Source organism: Hyla sarda, chromosome 7, assembly GCF_029499605.1.
Source record: "Hyla sarda isolate aHylSar1 chromosome 7, aHylSar1.hap1, whole genome shotgun sequence".
Classification (NCBI taxonomy): domain Eukaryota; kingdom Metazoa; phylum Chordata; class Amphibia; order Anura; family Hylidae; genus Hyla; species Hyla sarda.
Window position 1 is genome coordinate 116,771,562 of NC_079195.1, and position 18,722 is coordinate 116,790,283.

The window sequence follows — 18,722 nt, forward strand, 5'->3', positions numbered from 1 at the left end:
CAGATGTAAGCAAAAGCTCATCCGCCATTTTGACCTGTCATTAAATCATAGGTTTTCAGCTGCACATCTCCCTGTCCAGTAGGGACAAATAGACAGGTGACACATGCGCGAATCATGCGAGCCCCATAATATGACCATCCCAGTCTATTTTTTGTGGATGTACACTCTTTCCTCACTGGTGCCCTAGTAGGTTTCTTAAGCAGCCTTCTATTCAGCACAGTAGGTGATTAAGTTCACAGGGTGTATTTACTCTTGTATTGTCATTTTCTGGTCTTGGTTTGTGTAGCAACAACACATATTTCACAGTTCAGTTACAAGGGAACAGTATACTAGTCATCACGAGTTCAAAGTGCCATATACTAGGGCTGCACAATATATCACAATCATATCACGATATTTGTTTTGTGATATGTCAATTATGCCCTTGCAGCAGGTCTGTGAAGCGATCCGAGAAGTTAGAGTTAGAGAGAGAGTGTTAGAGAGAGAGAGAGATAGAGAGAGAGATATAGATAGAGATAGAGAGGACGCATGTCTGCATGGGGTGCAAATTTCCCTGCCCTGTACTCGGCTTGTATGCGTGCTCCTGAGAGGGAGCGCAGCGTACAGGAAGAAGGGCGGAAGTCGGCCCTGGCAGGCATCAGATGACTTCGCACCTGCCGGGCCACGCCCACTTCCTCCCCTCGCACACCGCTCCAAACTGAGCTACCGAAGATAGTCAGTCAGGGACAGATGGGGGAGGGGGATTAGGGAAAGTTTAGTTGAGGTACTCTTTTTAAGCTCGCTTCATACCTGTTTGGTATCCGTATATAATACCAGACATTGCTGATATCCAGTGTTTAGGAAATACAAGACTTCAAGAAAGGTTCAGGAATTCATGGGCGCTGACCGGGAGTCTTGAAGTCTTGTCTTTCCTCTACATTACATCAGGAAGGCTGCAGACGGGATACCTGTCTCTACACGAGTGTTGTCCATAGTTGTGTATGCAGGTATACAACCTGAGTTGGTAAGCAACTGCCTCCTCCCCTCCCCCTTCACTAGAATACTGGTGACACTCCACATGGAGCCCTCGGTTTCTCTTTTTAGATATCCAATGTTTGGCATTATCCCTTTAGACCAGTTGTCTCAAACTCAAATTATCCGGGGACCACTGGAGGTAGCAGCTGGGTGAGGCTGGGCCGCATGCTCCCATTACATATAATGCCCTCATCATATGCCCCTCATCATCCACCAGCAACACCCTCCACCAGCAGTAGCACCCCCATCATCCACCAGCAACCCCCCCATTCCCCCTACCCCGTGTGGTAATAGCATGGGCTGACTGATGATGGGGGTGCTACTTCTGGGGGTTCCCCACATTAGGTAGGCTGGCCCCACATTAGGTAGGCAGCAGGTTCCCCACATTAGGTAGGCAGCAGGTTCCCCACATTAGGTAGGCAGCAGGTTCCCCACATTAGGTAGGCAGCAGGTTCCCCACATTAGGTAGGCAGCAGGTTCCCCCTAGCATTGTCGATTACCCCCCCACCCCCCGACTCACACACACAGACACCCACACAGACACACACGCACAGGACACAGAACTGCTGCAAGACACAGTTTTCTTCACTACATACCTTTCGTTCCGCGAGCTGCAAACTTTCGATCCGCGAGCTGCAAATGACCCGCGGGCCGGGAGTTTGAGACCCCTGCTTTAGACACTGCGATCAAAATTGATCTCGGCGGCTATAATACTGATCAAGTTCCATTAGCTTAGTGGAGCTGATCACGACACCAATGGCAGAATCCTGGTGTCCAATCAACTGAGAGGACAGGTGGCGGTCCCTACCTGCCGCCTCCCTGTTCGATCGGCGCTCCAATGGTGCAGGCAGCCCGCATTAATGGAGCGCAAATAACAATATGGACCAATTTCAGTTATTCTATATACTTTTATATAGACTTTACTGGATATATTGTTAACAATTGTCATTTACATGATGTCCAGAGCACCACATGTTTTTGTTTGGCCAACTCTACTTCTTTTTTTGATCATATGGTCTCTGCCATTACTGAGGAAGGAGGTTTGCCTCCGAAACGCGTCTTTTGGTAACAAATAAAAAGTGCTTCCCTGCACTTTTATCCTTAACCTGGTGTCCACTTGGATTCTTCTGAAGTTCCTAACAGCGCCCTCTGAAAAGGTTTTTTTCACACTTTATTTTCCTGTTTATTATGGGAGAAGGTCACCTTCAACCCAGATGTACCTTGGGCTTAGCAGTTTGGACTGAAAGGATCTCTTCTAACCCCTTTTAAAAGGGGTGATTTGCGCTAAACTACTATAGTCTGGTAAGCCATTCTATAGAACCTATGTTTCCCTGCCTCCAACAGGGACTGCGTTACCTGCGGTAATACACGAGGCGCTGTCCTCTGTTTTTCTTCTTTTTTTCTTTTTAGGTTCAACATAAGAAATAAACAGATTGCATACTTGACATATGTTCTAAATGGTTGTTCTTCAGTCTTTTTTTGTTTCCCTCTTGCAGGTTATATTTGCAGCAGACTCTTAATGATACTGTAGGTCGTAAAATTGTGGTGGACTTCTTGGGTTTTAACTGGAATTGGATTAACAAACAACAGGCGAAGCATGGCTGGGGCCAGTTAACTTCCAACCTCCTTCTCATTGGCATGGAAGGTAAAGAATAAGCAATGTCCTGGAATCGCACCACAATATATCTGTATATGAGATCAGTAAAACCGTTCTGTGGAAAGTCTTCAGTTATTTATTGTCTATAACAATGTGTGAACTGTAAACCAGAAAGCCAGTAATGGGACATAGAAGGAAGTTATTTTTGTATATTCACCTCAGACACAGTAAAGAATGTTTACAGCCATTGTAATACACCACATACACTCATCTATGTGGCCTTGGCAAGGACATTTGTCATCATTCTGCTTGGTCAATTCTGGTGTGAGCAGGGGCTGGATGACCATGATGATTTTATATAAAAGACAAGACATGGTTCACCAACATAGTGTTCACCCTGGTGGTCACATATGCCTCTCTGGGCAGTAAAAAACCATATTAGGCTGGGTTCACACCACGTTTTTACAATACAGTTCCCGTATCAGGTTTTTGATTTAAAAGGGATTCCTCAAAACCTGACTAATCTGTATCAAAACGTGTGTACATATTTTATTCCGTATATGGTTTGAAAAATGATGTCCGGTTGTATCAGTTTTTATTATTTTTTTTATTTTTTTCAACTGTAATTATTTAGGATTTTACATGGGTACAGAATCAAGGAAAGGGCAAAAAAAAAAAAACAGGCAGATAGCTACTGGGTCTTGACCCTTGTATAGTTAACAGGATAATAATATATCATGGACATATAACAGGAGCCGTAAAAGGCCCATAACAGTACTAAAGCAAAGTGAACGCCCCCGAACCAGGGTCGGACTCTAAAGACAATAATGCGAACCATTAAAGAGACTTATGAAAATTAAAGCCAGTTCCCCAACAGAGATATTCGAATAGGCCCGAAGTGCCACAAACAAGGAGGGGAAAGGGGAGGTGAGGGGGGAGAAATGAACAAGCAGGGGACTACATAGACATACACACAATCAATCACAAGACCAAAAGGGAAAAAGAGAGAGAGATAAGAAAGAGAGAAGCAATAAAAAGGGTAAGGCAGGAGAGATCAAGGTGGTTGTCGATCAGAAAAGCAGTCCCATGGAATGGAGTTATGTAGAGAGGCTATCAGGTATTCCATAGAGCGGATCTCTCGCAGAGGGGTTAACAGATCAGTCTCCGAGGGCGGAAGAGTCCTCTTCCAGCACTTGGCTATTAGGGTTTTTGCAGCTAAAGTAATATGCATGAAGAGCTTAAAAGGCTTTTTAGAAAGAGTAGGATGAGATAGGTTAAGAAGGTAAGTGAGGGTCCAGAGGGACAGAAACGCCCGGGGCTGCAGAGATTAAGCTCTGCATCATTTTCCAGTAGTTTACTATAAGAGGACAGGACCAAAATATATGGAACACCGTACCCAACCCTACCCCACAACGCCAGCACTGAGGGGGAATAGTTGGATTCAGTTTATGCAATAGCTCCGGTGTGTGGTACCATCCCAAAATCATCTTATACTGGGTTTCCTTATAGACGGTGCAAATAGTGGCCTTGGATGCCCGTTCCCAAATAACACGCCATTGAGGTAGGGTACTGGTTGTACCTAAAATGTCCTCTCAGCGACTCATGTAGCGGTGTAATGGAGGATCACCATCAGGTGTGCGGAGGAGAAAGGAGTAAATGTTGCATCCGTTTTTTAAGGAAAAAAAGTATAAGTTTTTAAACTTTTCCTCCATTATGAATAAAGTTTCACTTGTTTGATTGAAATTCCAAGAAAAAAAACTATGCAAAGTCAAAAACTGTGTGGTGAAAACCAGATGGAACCTTACGCATACACGGTTCTGTACAGTTCCCATTGATTCCCATGTTAAAAAAAAAAAAAAAAAAAAAAAAGGTGTTAAATACGGTTTTTCACCAGGACCGTACAGGATACAAAACAGATGCAACCTGATTCATCTTTTGGCATACGGTTTTCAATGGAGAGTCAATTCATACAGTTTTCCATACGGTTCCGTGCGGTTTTCAAATTAAAAATGTACACGGGAACTATATTGCAAAAACGTGGTGTGAACCCAGCCTTACAGGGAAAATATATACAAATTGTCTTCAAGAGTAAAATACACCTTTTGAGAGACCTTGGCCCAGATTTATCAAGCTATGTGAGAGCAGAAGTGGAGTGATCTTCCCACAGCAACCAATCACAGCTCAGGTTTCACTTTACCAGAGCTCGTTAGCTGAGCTGTGATTGGTCGCTGTGGAAAAATCTCTCCATTTTTTTTTTCTCACACACAGTTTGATACATCTGGGCCATTGTCTTACTACAAGTCTTCTGAGAGGGGAGAACAAAACATAAATAAAGGGGTTTCCAACATATAACACGTATCCCCTATCCTGTGGGCAGGGGCTAAGTGTCTGTTCATGAGACACCTCCAACCACTGGGACCTCCGTGATCTCGAGTAACTGTGGATAGGGAATAAGTGTTACCAGGTGGAATACCCCTTTAACCAGAAAAATAAATGACACCAACCCTGTCTGTTTTAGACACATGTCAAAAGTTTTAATTTCTTTGTGTCTGTGTGTTCAGACCCTGACCAATCACCAGAATAAGCTGCCACTCTCCCCACTCTCCCCACTCTGTATCTATGGTCCTATAGACTTACATTATAAAACCATCTCAGTCACGTGACACTGAACCAGGAGAGACCACACAAAGCCAGTGTTTCCCAACCAGGGTACCTCCAGGTGTTGTAAAACCATAACTCCCAGAATGCCTGGACAGCCAAAGGCTAAGCATACACTTCTTATTGCTTGGTAAACACTCCGACCCTGACCGATATATTTGACATTGAAATTTTCCAATTGAGTTCTCTGGTCTGTTTGATCACACACACACTAACTTTATGCCCTTTATTGTTACGATTGTAACATTAAGCTTCAAGCCATTTTTTCTTGTGAGAAAATTTACCATGTTTAAGCATTTTTTGCAAACATTGTGGAATGTATTTTGGGCTATAAAATACGCCCAGTCACCAACAGACCTATAGCTTTTGTTCTTGCCCAAAAAGAAACTGAAAATACAGCTGAAACAATATCAGGAACATGTCCCAAAAACAGCCATTTTCTGAGCAGTAAAAGTGTGAACATAGCCTAAAAAAGAAAAGTCTGTATGAAAAAAAAATCACTGTAGTAAGTCCTGGAAGGAAAAAAGTGAACATGCTAGCAATGAAGTGGTTAATGGTGACATTTTTGTGTCTAAATATTTTCTATGTGAATCAGTAAATATTTGTTATTGCATTGAGATCAGTGAGAGGATCTGTCACATATCGGTGACAGTGTTAGGATGTTTCTTCCGCGGACGTGTCTAAACTCATGTTGCTGTTTGTGTGCAGGGAATGTGACTCCAGCGCACTATGATGAGCAGCAAAACTTCTTTGCCCAGATTAAGGGATACAAACGCTGTATCCTCTTTCCACCCGAACAGTTTGAATGCCTCTATCCTTATCCTGTTCACCATCCCTGTGACAGACAGAGCCAGGTGAGAATCATATTTTGGTCATTCTGCTCTGACTGCAGATGCCTAATGTCCATGTGAACATATCGTATGTTCTGGTTACCGTGAGAAGATATTCCAAAGCTGCATCTCTGAACCTTAATGCGTTATTAACCCCTTCCAGACAATTTTTTTTTTATTTCAATTTTTTTATTTAATGCCTGCTTTCCAAAGGTTATAACTTTTTGTTTCTCTGGCAGTGCGGCTGATGATAATGATTCTTGCCTATCCTCGATCCATGGCCTTGTTCGCCCATTATTCTTTTTATTCAGGTGGCAGGCTTGGTGCACAGGCAATGCTCATGGGGCATGCTGATTTCACTGCTTCTGCTTTCCCAAGCTGCCTAGCAGCTGGGCTGAGTAAGGAAGTGTTGACATTGGTATGCTCCTGGAACAATGCCTATGCACTAAGCCTTCCCCTGTATAAGGAGCATAACGGGTCATTATCATTATTGTCATCTGCACTACCAGCCTATACCAACATGTATGACAGATATTCTTTAATCGTCTGTGGGCCAATTACAAATTCTGGTATTTTTTTTTTTTTTACTGTTACAGCCTTTACCATGCAGGATAAATATGGTTATATTTTAATTTACATTTTTTTTTTTTGGATGCATCAATGCCAATTATGATTCCCCCTTTTTTTTTGTAAAAATTTCTAAATGTATAAAATAGGAAATATTTTATTATTTAATACATTTACTATATACTATACACCCTGTTACCAAGCATATTAGAATACTACTTAACTACTACTCAATTTCTGAAAACTTTTCTTTTTCTATTTTAGATAAGCTTTTGGTGTTAAAGGGTACCTTTCATCAAAAAAAACTTTTGATGCATTATAGATTAATGTATGCAGAATAACTAACTTTCCAGTAGCATGTTATTAAAAAATATGCTTCTTTCGATTTAATTTTCCACTTTGAAAAAATGACCACCAGTGGTCTCCCTACCAGTCCTGGCCGCAAGCCTTTTTTTAAATTTTATTTTATAGATTTCGGACTCTCAGACTGTAGCCAGGACACAGACAAGCTCAGCACTGCTCCCTGCCTGTGAATTAGACAGGCAGGAGCCAGCACTGTGCTCATAGCACAGCAGGGCATACTCCTGACTCTGCCTTACTGCATGCCCTGAGCTCCGATCTTTCTTCTCTGTGCACATGCAGTTGTAAACAGAGAGGAGAAGAGTCAGAGCTGCCGGCTGCTGTGTTCATAGCCTCTATGCTGGACCACGCCCCCTTTCTCCCTCACACTAGGATGGCTGAATGAGCAGCCAAGAAGACAATAAATTAGGTAGAAAGAGGGGGTTTTGAATGAAAAGAAACACAGGGGTAGTGTCAGTGAGAGTCAGGGACAGATGGGGGATTTGGGAGAGTTTAGATCATGATAGGCACACACTAAGTATATGGTAACTCCTGACTTGTGTTGTATAGATTTACATATAGATCTTATGGCTGGGAGAAGTTTGTTCTCCATAAAATCTCTATTACATATACATTGGGCAGCTACTGTACTATTTAATTACCTAATAACTGAATATTGGCTTATCATTCACTAGCTAAAAGCAAACCTGTAGGTTAGTGTATAAGTATGAAAGTTGTTTTCTCCCTTGAGTCATGTCAGTCAGTACCTTCACTTCAGTTAGCAGTGCCTAGTGTTCTAGCATTACAGGTGATAGTCGCTACCCAATGGGACTCTTCTAGCGCCACCATCTCTGCTTTGTTTTACACGACTGTGGAAACGGCAAACAGCACTCAGATTCTGTTCTTACAACTTGGTTGTTTTAAAAACTCGGCAGTCCCTAGACTGGGCATTTAGGTAGGGGTTGGTCTAGCATAGAAATAAAAATATTAATTTTACCTTCATTCCACCATAACATTTGGATTGATGTTTCAGAATGCAGTGAATGGTTAGGTCAGTGCCTCCAGCTGTTGCAAAACTACAACTCCCAGCATGCCCGGACAGCCAACGGCTGTCCGGGCAGGCTGGGTGTTGTAGTTTTGCAACAGCTGGAGGCACCCTGGTTGGGAAACACTGGGTTAGGTGCTAGGTAGTGACATCACTATCTCTGATTATCTGTTTCATTTACCTTGCAAACATCTGTTGCAGGTATCTGAGACTACTGTTACTCCCCATATTTTCACTGGAGCTGAGCAGTAGTCTGAAAGTCACGGTGACATCCATCCCCAAGACTATCTAAGTCTAGAGATTAAAATGTACAGTCTCTCATTTACAGCATTCTTGCAGCAATACAGTTATGGCTAGTGGCTCTTGCAGGTATTGGGGGCACTATATATTTTATATATTTTATATATTTTTATTAAGCAATTTTCATACAATACAAAAACAGCATCATAAGGAGAAATGAACACTTTCCAATATTTTAATATTTCCTTTTTTCCCCCTGACATGATAGGTGGACTTTGACAACCCTGATCTAGAGCGATTTCCTAACTTCAGAAATGTGCATGGTTACGAAACGGTTGTGGGGCCTGGTGATGTTTTGTATATTCCAATGTATTGGTAAGAGGTTTTCCTTAAAGTTAATGACTGTAGGCAAAAAAAAATGGGATTGTATTTTTTTGTAAATGTTTTAGCTTCTTTCTATTTTTCCTGAGGCGATCATGTTGAAGAGACACACGTTCTACCTGTATTGTCTGTTTTGACAGTACAGCAGAGTATGTGTACTTAATGGCACTTGCCATGAATAGAGTCAGTTAACAGAGGGTTTCACAGAATACAATGGTCTCCAGTAAGTACTAATAGAGAAACAATAGTAAGCGCTGATAGGGACTTTTGATGAATAATGATGCAGTATGTTGTTTGTATATACAGGATCTATACACATACCTGATAGTGAAGAAGTGGAGGTTTTATCGGAAGAAGATTTTGAAATAGTGGAATTGAGGTAGATGGATGGCTAGCCGAGCATTCTGTAAGGCTAAAGGTTTCAAATAATAAATGGCGAGTATGTATGATTGAACTCACAACTGCACAACTTATAAAATAGGGTACACTAGCATTGTACCTTGAAAATTGTTCTGCCCGGCGTACAATCTAATCTGCCAGAGTAATATTCCCTAGATATGGTGTGGCTGCGCAGGGGATCACTAATGCTCTGACAAGAAAAACATAGACAGCGTCCTGTGATTAGTATATAGTTCCGTTAAACATGCGCTGTCACTCGTGTATGGAATACCGCAATAGGCACCTATAGACAATCCAGCAATGAGTACATCCAATACGTTACCGACCGCTGCCACGATCCCGTTTGTTGTCCTTCCTGTGATTCTACTGTGGTCTCGTGCATGGTGTCTGGTGTGGTAGAAATCCTCAGCAGTAATGCAGTGGGAGAATGCCCCAGTTGGTGGCATCTCAACCAAGCTGCGTCTGACTTCCAAGCTAGCGGTAAGTAGTGACGTCTCTACGGTGGCTCCTGGGTTCCACAATACCTTCGAAGGTAGTGATGTCACTACTCACCGCTAGCTTGGCAGTCAGACGCACCTTGGTTAAGACTCCACCAACCGGGCATTTTCCCACTGCATTACCGCTGAGGATTTTCAACCACACCAGACACCACGCACGAAACCACAGTAGAATCACAGGAAGGACAACAAACGGGATTGTGGCAGCGGTCGGTAACGTATTAGATGTACTCATTGCTGGATTGTCTATAGGTGCTTATTGCGGTATTCCATACACTTGAGTGACAGCGCATGTTAAACGGATCTATATACTAATCACAGGACGCGCTCTGTGTTTTTTTTAGTGGGAGCATTAGTGATCCGTATCTACACCATATCTAGGGAATATTACTCTGGCAGACTAGATTCTACGCCGGGCAGAACATTTTTCCAGGTACAACGCTAGTGTACCCTGTTTTATAAGTTGTGTAGTTGTGAGTTCAATCATACATACTCCATATTTATTATTTTAAACCTTTAGCCTTACAGAATGCTCGGCTAGCCATCCATCTACCTCAATTCCACTATTTCAAAATCTTCTTCCGGTAAGACCTCCACTTCTTCACTATCAGGTATGTGTATAGATATATACAAATAGCATACTGCATCATTATTCATCAAAAGTCCCTATCAGTGCTTACAATTGTTTCTCTATTAGTACTTCTCATTCTTAGCACGACATACAGGGAGGGGTGCTCATAGTATAGCGGCAGATTGGGCACTACAGTTTATTAGATACAGTTATATATCAGTCTCCAGTAAGTGATGGAGTACGTAATCACAGACCAGGGAGTGACAGAGATGCTGCCTTATCTAGCGGCCTTTATTGTGCCCACCGTCTAATGATAATGTCCCAGCCTATACAGCAATGCTAGCAAGTGAGCTACTGAAAACTGGCAGCATCAGCCAATTGTGACTATTCAATTGGTCATTGTGAAAACTGGTATATTTCAAGATATATAAGTGCAAACACTTAAAATACCACTGAAACTACCCACACTTACTATCTATAGCTTATGGGTGAAGAGGCATGGCCTAAATGTGATTCCAGCAAAACTGCATTGTGTAAGGGCACACCAAAGAGCGATTTACATTAAAGGGGAGATATATCATGTACAACAACTTATCCCCTATCCGCAGGAACGTGTTAAACATGTTCATTCTTTCAGCGGAATCCTCTTGGAAATGCATTGCTGTCTAAGGAGATGGCACATTTCCCAGTGGTCTTAGAATTGCTGGTTATATGAAAGAAATAGACCTGAAAATGGCTTCCACACACGATCCCCATCGAACCTGACAGCTTGAAAGGATTCACAGAAAAGAATTGCAGAACATCCCCAAATCCTGGTGTACAAACCTTGTGGCACCATATTCAAGAAAACTGGAGGCTGTAATCACTGTCTGGTCTTTCAGCTAAGTACTGAGTAAAGGGTCTGAATACTTATGTCACTTTAATATTTAAGTTTTTTCTGTTGTCATTATGGGGTGTTGAGTGCAAAAAGATGGAGGAAAACTACACACAGATGAATAATTTGTCTTACCTGGTTCAGGACTTGGCCTTAGCGCTTCTACCCTTGGTGATAATGTGAGTGTGTGCTCAGCCTAATGTTTAAGGCAATTGCATCCCGTCATGTGCTGTCAAAATAGCAACATAAACCCAACAGATTGGAGACTAGCGCTACTATAACCATAATGTACCACATTCAAACAATATATATTTGTGAAGCACGGTGGGTGATCTAATAGCATCTACCCTTGAAAGCTGATTACTTGGAATCATGAATTCTAGTCTCTGACTCCTTTGGGTGAATTTAGGTAACAGATGCTATTTAAGAACGGCCATCCTTCTGAACCTCAAGGCATACTCTTATTGTAGATTGTCTAATATAATCAGAAGCATATTGTGGAATCAAATACTTTACTTTTACAGGTGGCACCATATAGAGTCACTTATAAATGGCGGGACAACAATAACAGTCAATTTTTGGTACAAGGTATGTTTTATACAGGTGTTATATGCTGATCTGCACTTACTGATGTTGTCGGGCAGTGTTTATAAAGCCTTTTTCTTACCATTTACCACTCTGTGTCTTGTCAAGATATAACAAATGACAACTATGCAACCACACAGAGGTTTTAATAAAGAGACCGCTTTCATATTATGTACTTGAAATAGACATGCTGACCTCTTCCAGTATTAAATATTGTATTAAGAAATCAGGTAGGTCTGTTTTTTTTTTTTTACAATGTGCAGCCAATTTTATTATATGAATTATTATTCACGAGCTGACCTGGTTTATACATCTGGTGTATTTATGGGCCCAGCACTGCCCCTGCTGTCCTCAGTATTGTCAGGTTCTGTTTCACCATTGTATAGGAGCAGCCGTCCGAGTTATTCTTTTAAAATGATCCTGTCCCACTGAACCTTGAGTACTGCATAGACCTCTTCAACCCCTGTAGCCTGCATCAGTCAGTTATATAGAAGGCACTATGCAGGGATAGGGTTAAGACAAGATACTGATATATAGACACTACATAGGCTCTATGGTGCTGACATTTCTTAAAGGGGTTTTTGACATAATGCATGCACTTTTTTCCAAATTAGTAGTAAACTCTGTTGTTACTGCAACAAATATTGTATATAGGGTCTCATCAGGACAACGTATGTCATTTGTTCTTTTAGGGTATATGGATGTAATGGATGGGGTCCCTCGCTCAAAACCCTCTTGTGTCTGCCAGCTAGCAAGCATCAGCACCCACGCTAGTGGGCTCAGGCCAGCAGTCTTAGTAGCCTGACCATTTGCTATAAGTCGACTGCTCTGTTGGACAAAACGTCTACTGTAGCTCTTTTGATTAGATATGCCATCAGTGTCTGACAGGTGGTGTTCCATAGCTGGCACCATCACCATATGCCTAGAAGAAAGGTCCTTTTGGCTTGTGGTCATGATTATATTTCCTTTAGTATTCCTTAAAGGGGCACTCCGCCCCTGGCATCTTATCCCCTATCTAAAGGATAGGGGATAAGATGTCAGATCGCCGGGGTCCCGCTGCTGGGGACCCCGGGGATCGCTGCTGCATCAGGCTAAAATTTTAAGCCTAAAGTCTGTGTGCGTGTTATACGCCGATACACCCCCAGGAAAGGCAGGGGGAGAGAGGCCGTCGCTGCCGGCTTCTCTCCCCCCTGCCTTTCCTGGGGTCTAGAGCGCTGCTGTCGGCCCTTCTCACCCCCTGGCTATCGGCGCCGCTGCCCTTTTTTTCCCCCTGACTATCGGTGCCGGCGCCATAATTACCTGAGTCGGGTCCGCGCTGCTGCAGGCCTCCGGCGTGCGTCCCCGGCGTCGTTGATATGCGCTGAACGGCGCGGCGCATGATGTCAGTGCGCCGCGCCGTGCATAGCAACGACGCAGGGGACGCGCGCCGGAGGCTTGCAGCAGCGCGGACCCGACTCAGGTAATTATGCCACCGGGGATGGGGGGAGGCAACGGGGCAGCGGCGTCGGCAATGGGTGCCACTGCCCCTTCTCTCCCCCTGGCTATCGGCGCCGGCAATGGGGCGCTGGCACCGATAATCAGGGGGACAGAACGGGCAGTGGCGCCGATAGCCAGGGGGTGAGAAGGGCCGACAGCAGCGCTCTAGACCCCAGGAAAGGCAGGGGGAGAGAAGCGGGCAGCGACGGCCTCTCTCCCCCTGCCTTTCCTGGGGGTATATCGGGGTATACACGCGCACACAAGCACCCTCATTTTACCATGGATATTTGGGTAAAAAACTTTTTTTACCCAAACATCCTTGGTAAAATGAGGGTGCGTGTTATAGGCCGGTGCGTGGTATACCCCGATAAATACGGTACTTATTAGCTGCTGTATACTACAGAGGAAATTCTTTTCTTTTTGTATTTCTTTTCTATCTGACCACAGTGCTCTCTGCTGACTCCTCTGTCCATTTTAGGAACTGTCCATAGCAGGAGAAAATCTCCATAGCAAACCTATCCTGCTCTGGACAGTTCCTAAAATGGACAGAGGTGTCAGCAGAGAGCACTGTGGACAGAAAGAAAAGAAATCCAAAAAGAAAAGAATTTCCTTTTGTAGTATACAGCCGCTAATAAGTACTGGAAGGATTAAGATTTTTTTAATAGTCATTTACAAATCTGTTTAACTTTCTGGCTTTCCACCGGAGTACCCCTTTAATGTGGCATTAGCCCTCTGCTTTTATTCTGTTTAGTATAAAATAGTTCTGAAAATCGCCAAATAACTTACCTTTATGCAGTAGCATTGCTGGTTTCCAGACCTAATTACTAAGGCCTAATTTAAAGGGAATTCTTTTTTTAAGCTGTGTCTTTTTAAACTGATCTGTATGGTTCCAATTTATATAGGGTGCACCGACTCCAAAAAGAATAGAATACCCTCTCAAAGCACACCAAAAAGTGGCAATAATGCGAAACATTGAAAAGATGCTGGGGGAAGCTCTAGGAAACCCACAGGAAGTAAGTGACAAAAAAAGCATTTAAAAAAAAAAATTACATTAGGATGTAGCTATCGAGACTTTTCTGGCTTTTTTCTCTCTTTACTACTTTAATGTGAAGGGGCATTATTTCCTGTAACACTAAAAGTGTCTGTCATCTTCCCTTAAAGGGGTTATCCAGGAAAAAACTTTTTTTTATATATCAACTGGCTCCAGAAAGTTAAACAGATTTGTAAATTACTTCTATTAAAAAATCTTAATCCTTTCAGTACTTATGAGCTTCTGAAGTTAAGGTTGTTCTTTTATGCCTAAGTGCCCTCTGATGACACGTGTCTCGGGAACCGCCCAGTTTAGAAGCATATCCCCATAGCAAACCTCTTCTAAACTGGGCGGTTCCCGAGACACGTGTCATTAGAGAGCACTTAGACAGAAAAGAACAACCTTCACTTCAGAAGCTCATAAGTACTGAAAGGATTAAGATTTTTTAATAGAAGTAATTTACAAATCTGTTTAACTTTCTGGAGCCAGTTGATATATAAAAAAAAGTTTTTTCCTGGAATACCCCTTTAATCTGAATTGGTACTTATAGTGATAGTTGAAGCCAAGATGGCCCCATAGTCGCATAGTCTTTCTATAGTCAGTTTGTTCATGAAGTATAAATGGGAATACCAGAAAAAGATTAAATTCAAAATACTGAGAAGCCCTACAATTGTTACTTCATGTTAAAAGAATTATTCACTAGAACATTCATGTCCTTAGAGAGTACAGGTCTCCTTCAGTCACTGTGACAGTCCAGTTAGACCATCTGGGTGATGTCTTCAAAGAGCTATATTATTACATGTAATTACATCCAGTAAATGGCCCTCAAAAGTACCAAAGAAGGGTGTGAGAAGAAAATACATTGGGGGATTTACTATGCATTTATGCCAGGTCTCTGGTAGAGTTTTACTCCGCTGCTCAGCATTTGGAACCCGCGATGTCATCGCCCCGCCCCCTCATGACGTCTCACCCCGCCCCCTCAATGTAAGTCTATGGGAGCGGGCGTGACAGTCGTCATGCCCCCTCCTATAGACTTGCATTGGTGGGGCGGGGCATGACATCATGATGGGGTGGGGCTATGACGTCACAAGCTGCCGGCTCCAGTGTTCGGAACGGTTTGTTCCAAACGCTGACCAGCGGAATACCCCTTAAATGGGCCAGCGCTTATGAAATATGCTTAAGCCAACGATAGGGGAACTTAGGTAGGACTAGCGTGTGATAAACGCATTGGGGGACATTTATCAAAACCTGTTCAGAGGAAAAGTTGCTGAGTTACCCATAGCAACCAATCAGATCGCTTCTTTCATTTTTTACAGGACTTTTCAAAAATGAATGAAGGGATCTGATTGGTTGCTATGGGCAACTAAGCATCATTTCCTCTGGACAGGTTTTAATAAATCTCCCCCATTGTGTCTAAGAGGGATAATGTGATGGAACTTTTCTCTCTACCTAGAGCACTGTACAGATTAGCCTCCAACAGGCTGTTAAGATTTTTACCATTGTTTGTAGCAGAACAGGAATATACTCTGTACAATATATTCTGCTGATTTTCCTTAACCTCCTTCCCCAAACAGCATTTTTGGTCACGTTTTTAACACCACACCTTTTAAGTGCCATATACAAAAGGCTTTGGATTTCTGCAAGACAATTTGTATTTTTTAAGGACACCTTTAATTTTATCATTGTACAGAAAAAATGTTCACCTTATGCAAGACTTTGTTTTTGCATAAATATCTGATATATGCAGGTCTAACATCTGGGACATACGCCTACCTCAAGTTCAGGGCCCCCCCTGCCTTTAGGTTGGAGGGGTCCTCGATCTAAAGATAGGTGCAGGTCCCAAAAGGAGTATCCACATCTATAGCATCCTGTAGATAGAACATAAATGTCTAGATGGAAGACCCACTTATGAATTTATTTACTATTGTGTATTCTTTCTCTTTTCAGGTTGGTCCTTTGTTAAACACAATGATAAAGGGTCGCTATGATTAATGCTGGCTTATTGAGCAGTGACTGTGTGTATGAGACTGCTGCCGCTTTTATGATTTACTTCCGAGATGACTGACAAGAAATAATGCAGATTGGAAGCACTTAACAGGCCATCTGTTCTCCTGTACATTGGTTTACACCACTCACTACTGTGTTTATAGTCTTTTTTTTTTTTGTCCAGTCTTTTTTTTTTGTTAAACAATGTTTTGGTCCGCAAAGAGGAAGAAAACAACCAACAAAACAATGCAACATCTGAAGTTGTTCTTTGCACTCTGTACAGGCAGTGGACATTAGGGCTGCGGCCTGTCACCCACCCTGTCGGCATACGAATAGTGTTTACTTCATCCATTCACTGCATCAAATACAGTATCCAAAGACCTGGATATGATGAGCTTTTGCTTTAACCAAGGCTTTCTCCATGGACTTTTTTTTGTTGTTGTTGTCCTTTCTAGTTCTGTTTAAGTAGTCCATGAACCTGTTTCGGATTTTTAGAAGTGAAACTTGCACCATACAAAACTAAAGAAAAGTAGACGGTTTTAAAGAAGGCAAAGGTGACTACTCAGGCGATTGTTTTTTATTCTTTTCTGCTACAAACTTGACACTTTCCCCCTTGGCAAGCTTACACATAAAGTTTCATGGTAGCGGCTGCTTTACTCATTTCTAGGACCTTTGATTTTGATGGAAATTCTAGTTTTTATCAGCTTTTAAATTGTAAAGCTTACTGAATGGTAAAATCCTATTTGTACCTTCTAATGCTGCTCTTGAGGTGTTTGTATATCAGAATATGAATGGGTGAAACCAAACTGATGATCTTCCCAGGGTCTATAACAGCAAATCCTCCAGGCAATCGACACATCACTATGCCCATAGTCCCACCTCACAGGAGTCCTGATATAGTCAACTAGTGGGAAGACTTTGTGCAGTAAAACATTTCTAGCTAGACATTCTGTTGGTTGAGCAAGTATTCAAGGGAACTTACCGTATTTTTCACCGTATAAGACGCACTTTTTCTTCCCCAAAACTGAGGGGGAAAAGTTGGTGCGTCTTATACGGCGAATACCTGCGGCCATCAACTGCCGGGACCCGCGGCATATACAGGACATCACCGATCGCGGTGATGCCCTGTATTAACCCTTCAGACGCGGCGATCAAACCTGACCGCCGCGTCTGATGCAAAAATAACACTAACCCGGCTGCTCAATCATGAAATCGCGGCGTCCCGAACAGTTTACAGGACACCGGGAGGGACCTTACCTGCCTCCTCGGTGTCTGCTCCGTGCCGGGATCCCTTGAATGGCCGGCGTTCTCCTTCATCGTCATCACGTCGTCGCGCACGCCGTCCCGTCATCCAATAGGAGCGACGTGATGACGGCGACAGAGAGCGTGGATCCCGGGGAAGAAGACATCCGGAGCGTCGGGGACACCACGGGGACGCGGCGACAGCGTTGGAGCGACATCCAGGGCAGCGGTGACTGGTCCGGAGCGGCGGGGACACGTGAGTATTACCTCCTATACCATGCTGGGAGTTGTAGTTTTGCAACATCTGGAGGTCTGCAGGTTGAAGATCACTGTTGGGTTCAGAATCTTTTTTTTCTAGATTTTGGACCTTTAAAATAGGGTGCGTCTTATATGCCGGTGCGTCCTATAGGGCAAAAAATATGAGATATATATATATATATATATATATCGATTATAACCAATAGCCTTTTGAATTCTCGTCCTTCTTTATAAATGTTAGTTATGAAGTGCCTCAGTGGTGTCAGTAATGACTTGACCTGAAGTTTTCCCACAAGTATTGGTCCATTCCACAAAATGGCTTTGTGTAGGCTACAAGTGTTAATGGAAAGAAGCACAACACCTACACTTATGAAAATGTTTAATTCGGCAATAATAGAGAAAATACTCCTTGCCTCTTCTGTGCCCTCAGTTCTCTATCAAGTGTACCCAGTGCTGCAGACGTTAATATTCAGACAAAAACTGGTTGCTGGGGCAATGCTGTCTGACATATTAATACAAGAGGATCTGGTTCCTAGGCAGTGTTTGGCTCAGCATGAACTGGGAAATATGGATGTCAGATCACACCGATTGAGGATGCAAATTTATTCAGATTTTTCTGAATCTATAGTTTATTGGGGAGTCTCTGCCAAATCTTCTAATGGTAACTCAATGTGCCCCACCTTGTGCCAGTCTTCCTATACATTGCTGTTTTGTACTTTTGCAGAGTCATCTTATTCTTTGTAACGCAACATTTTCATTCTGTGGATACAGTGCTTATTGGATGGTGTTCTGATGTCATTTACTGTGAAATAATGGGGGCTTTAGTTTGCCGTGCAAATTTATTTATATATATATATTTTCTGGTGAATGTTGATGGGATTTTGGCTACAACCCTGTTAGGAATGTGCGTGATTCTCTATTGTGTGAAAAGCCGCCGCGAATGCATAAATAAATTTCTCTATTTTATAGCGATTGAACAATTATGTTGTGAATGATTTGCTTAATAAATCATTGGTTCCTCACTATGTATATTTTATAATTGAAGTTTTCCTGCCACATACAGATACAGAGGGGATTATTGAACCTGAAAAAATCGTCTAGTTGACAATGCTTAAGGCAGAAATGAATGTTTT

General features: G+C 42.6%; 1 protein-coding gene across 1 annotated transcript in view; it reads left to right on the forward strand.

Annotated features, from left to right (window-relative positions):
- HIF1AN (hypoxia inducible factor 1 subunit alpha inhibitor) overlaps positions 1–16,162 on the forward strand; it is a 32,450-nt gene extending 16,288 nt beyond the window's left edge. The window contains exons 3-8 of the mRNA XM_056530528.1: positions 2,511–2,659; positions 5,978–6,123; positions 8,559–8,665; positions 11,537–11,600; positions 13,976–14,086; positions 16,051–16,162. Coding sequence (XP_056386503.1) covers positions 2,511–2,659; positions 5,978–6,123; positions 8,559–8,665; positions 11,537–11,600; positions 13,976–14,086; positions 16,051–16,095 — 622 coding nt within the window. The 3' untranslated portion in view covers positions 16,096–16,162. The remainder of the gene's footprint in view (positions 1–2,510; positions 2,660–5,977; positions 6,124–8,558; positions 8,666–11,536; positions 11,601–13,975; positions 14,087–16,050) is intronic.
- Positions 16,163–18,722: the final 2,560 nt, after the last annotated feature.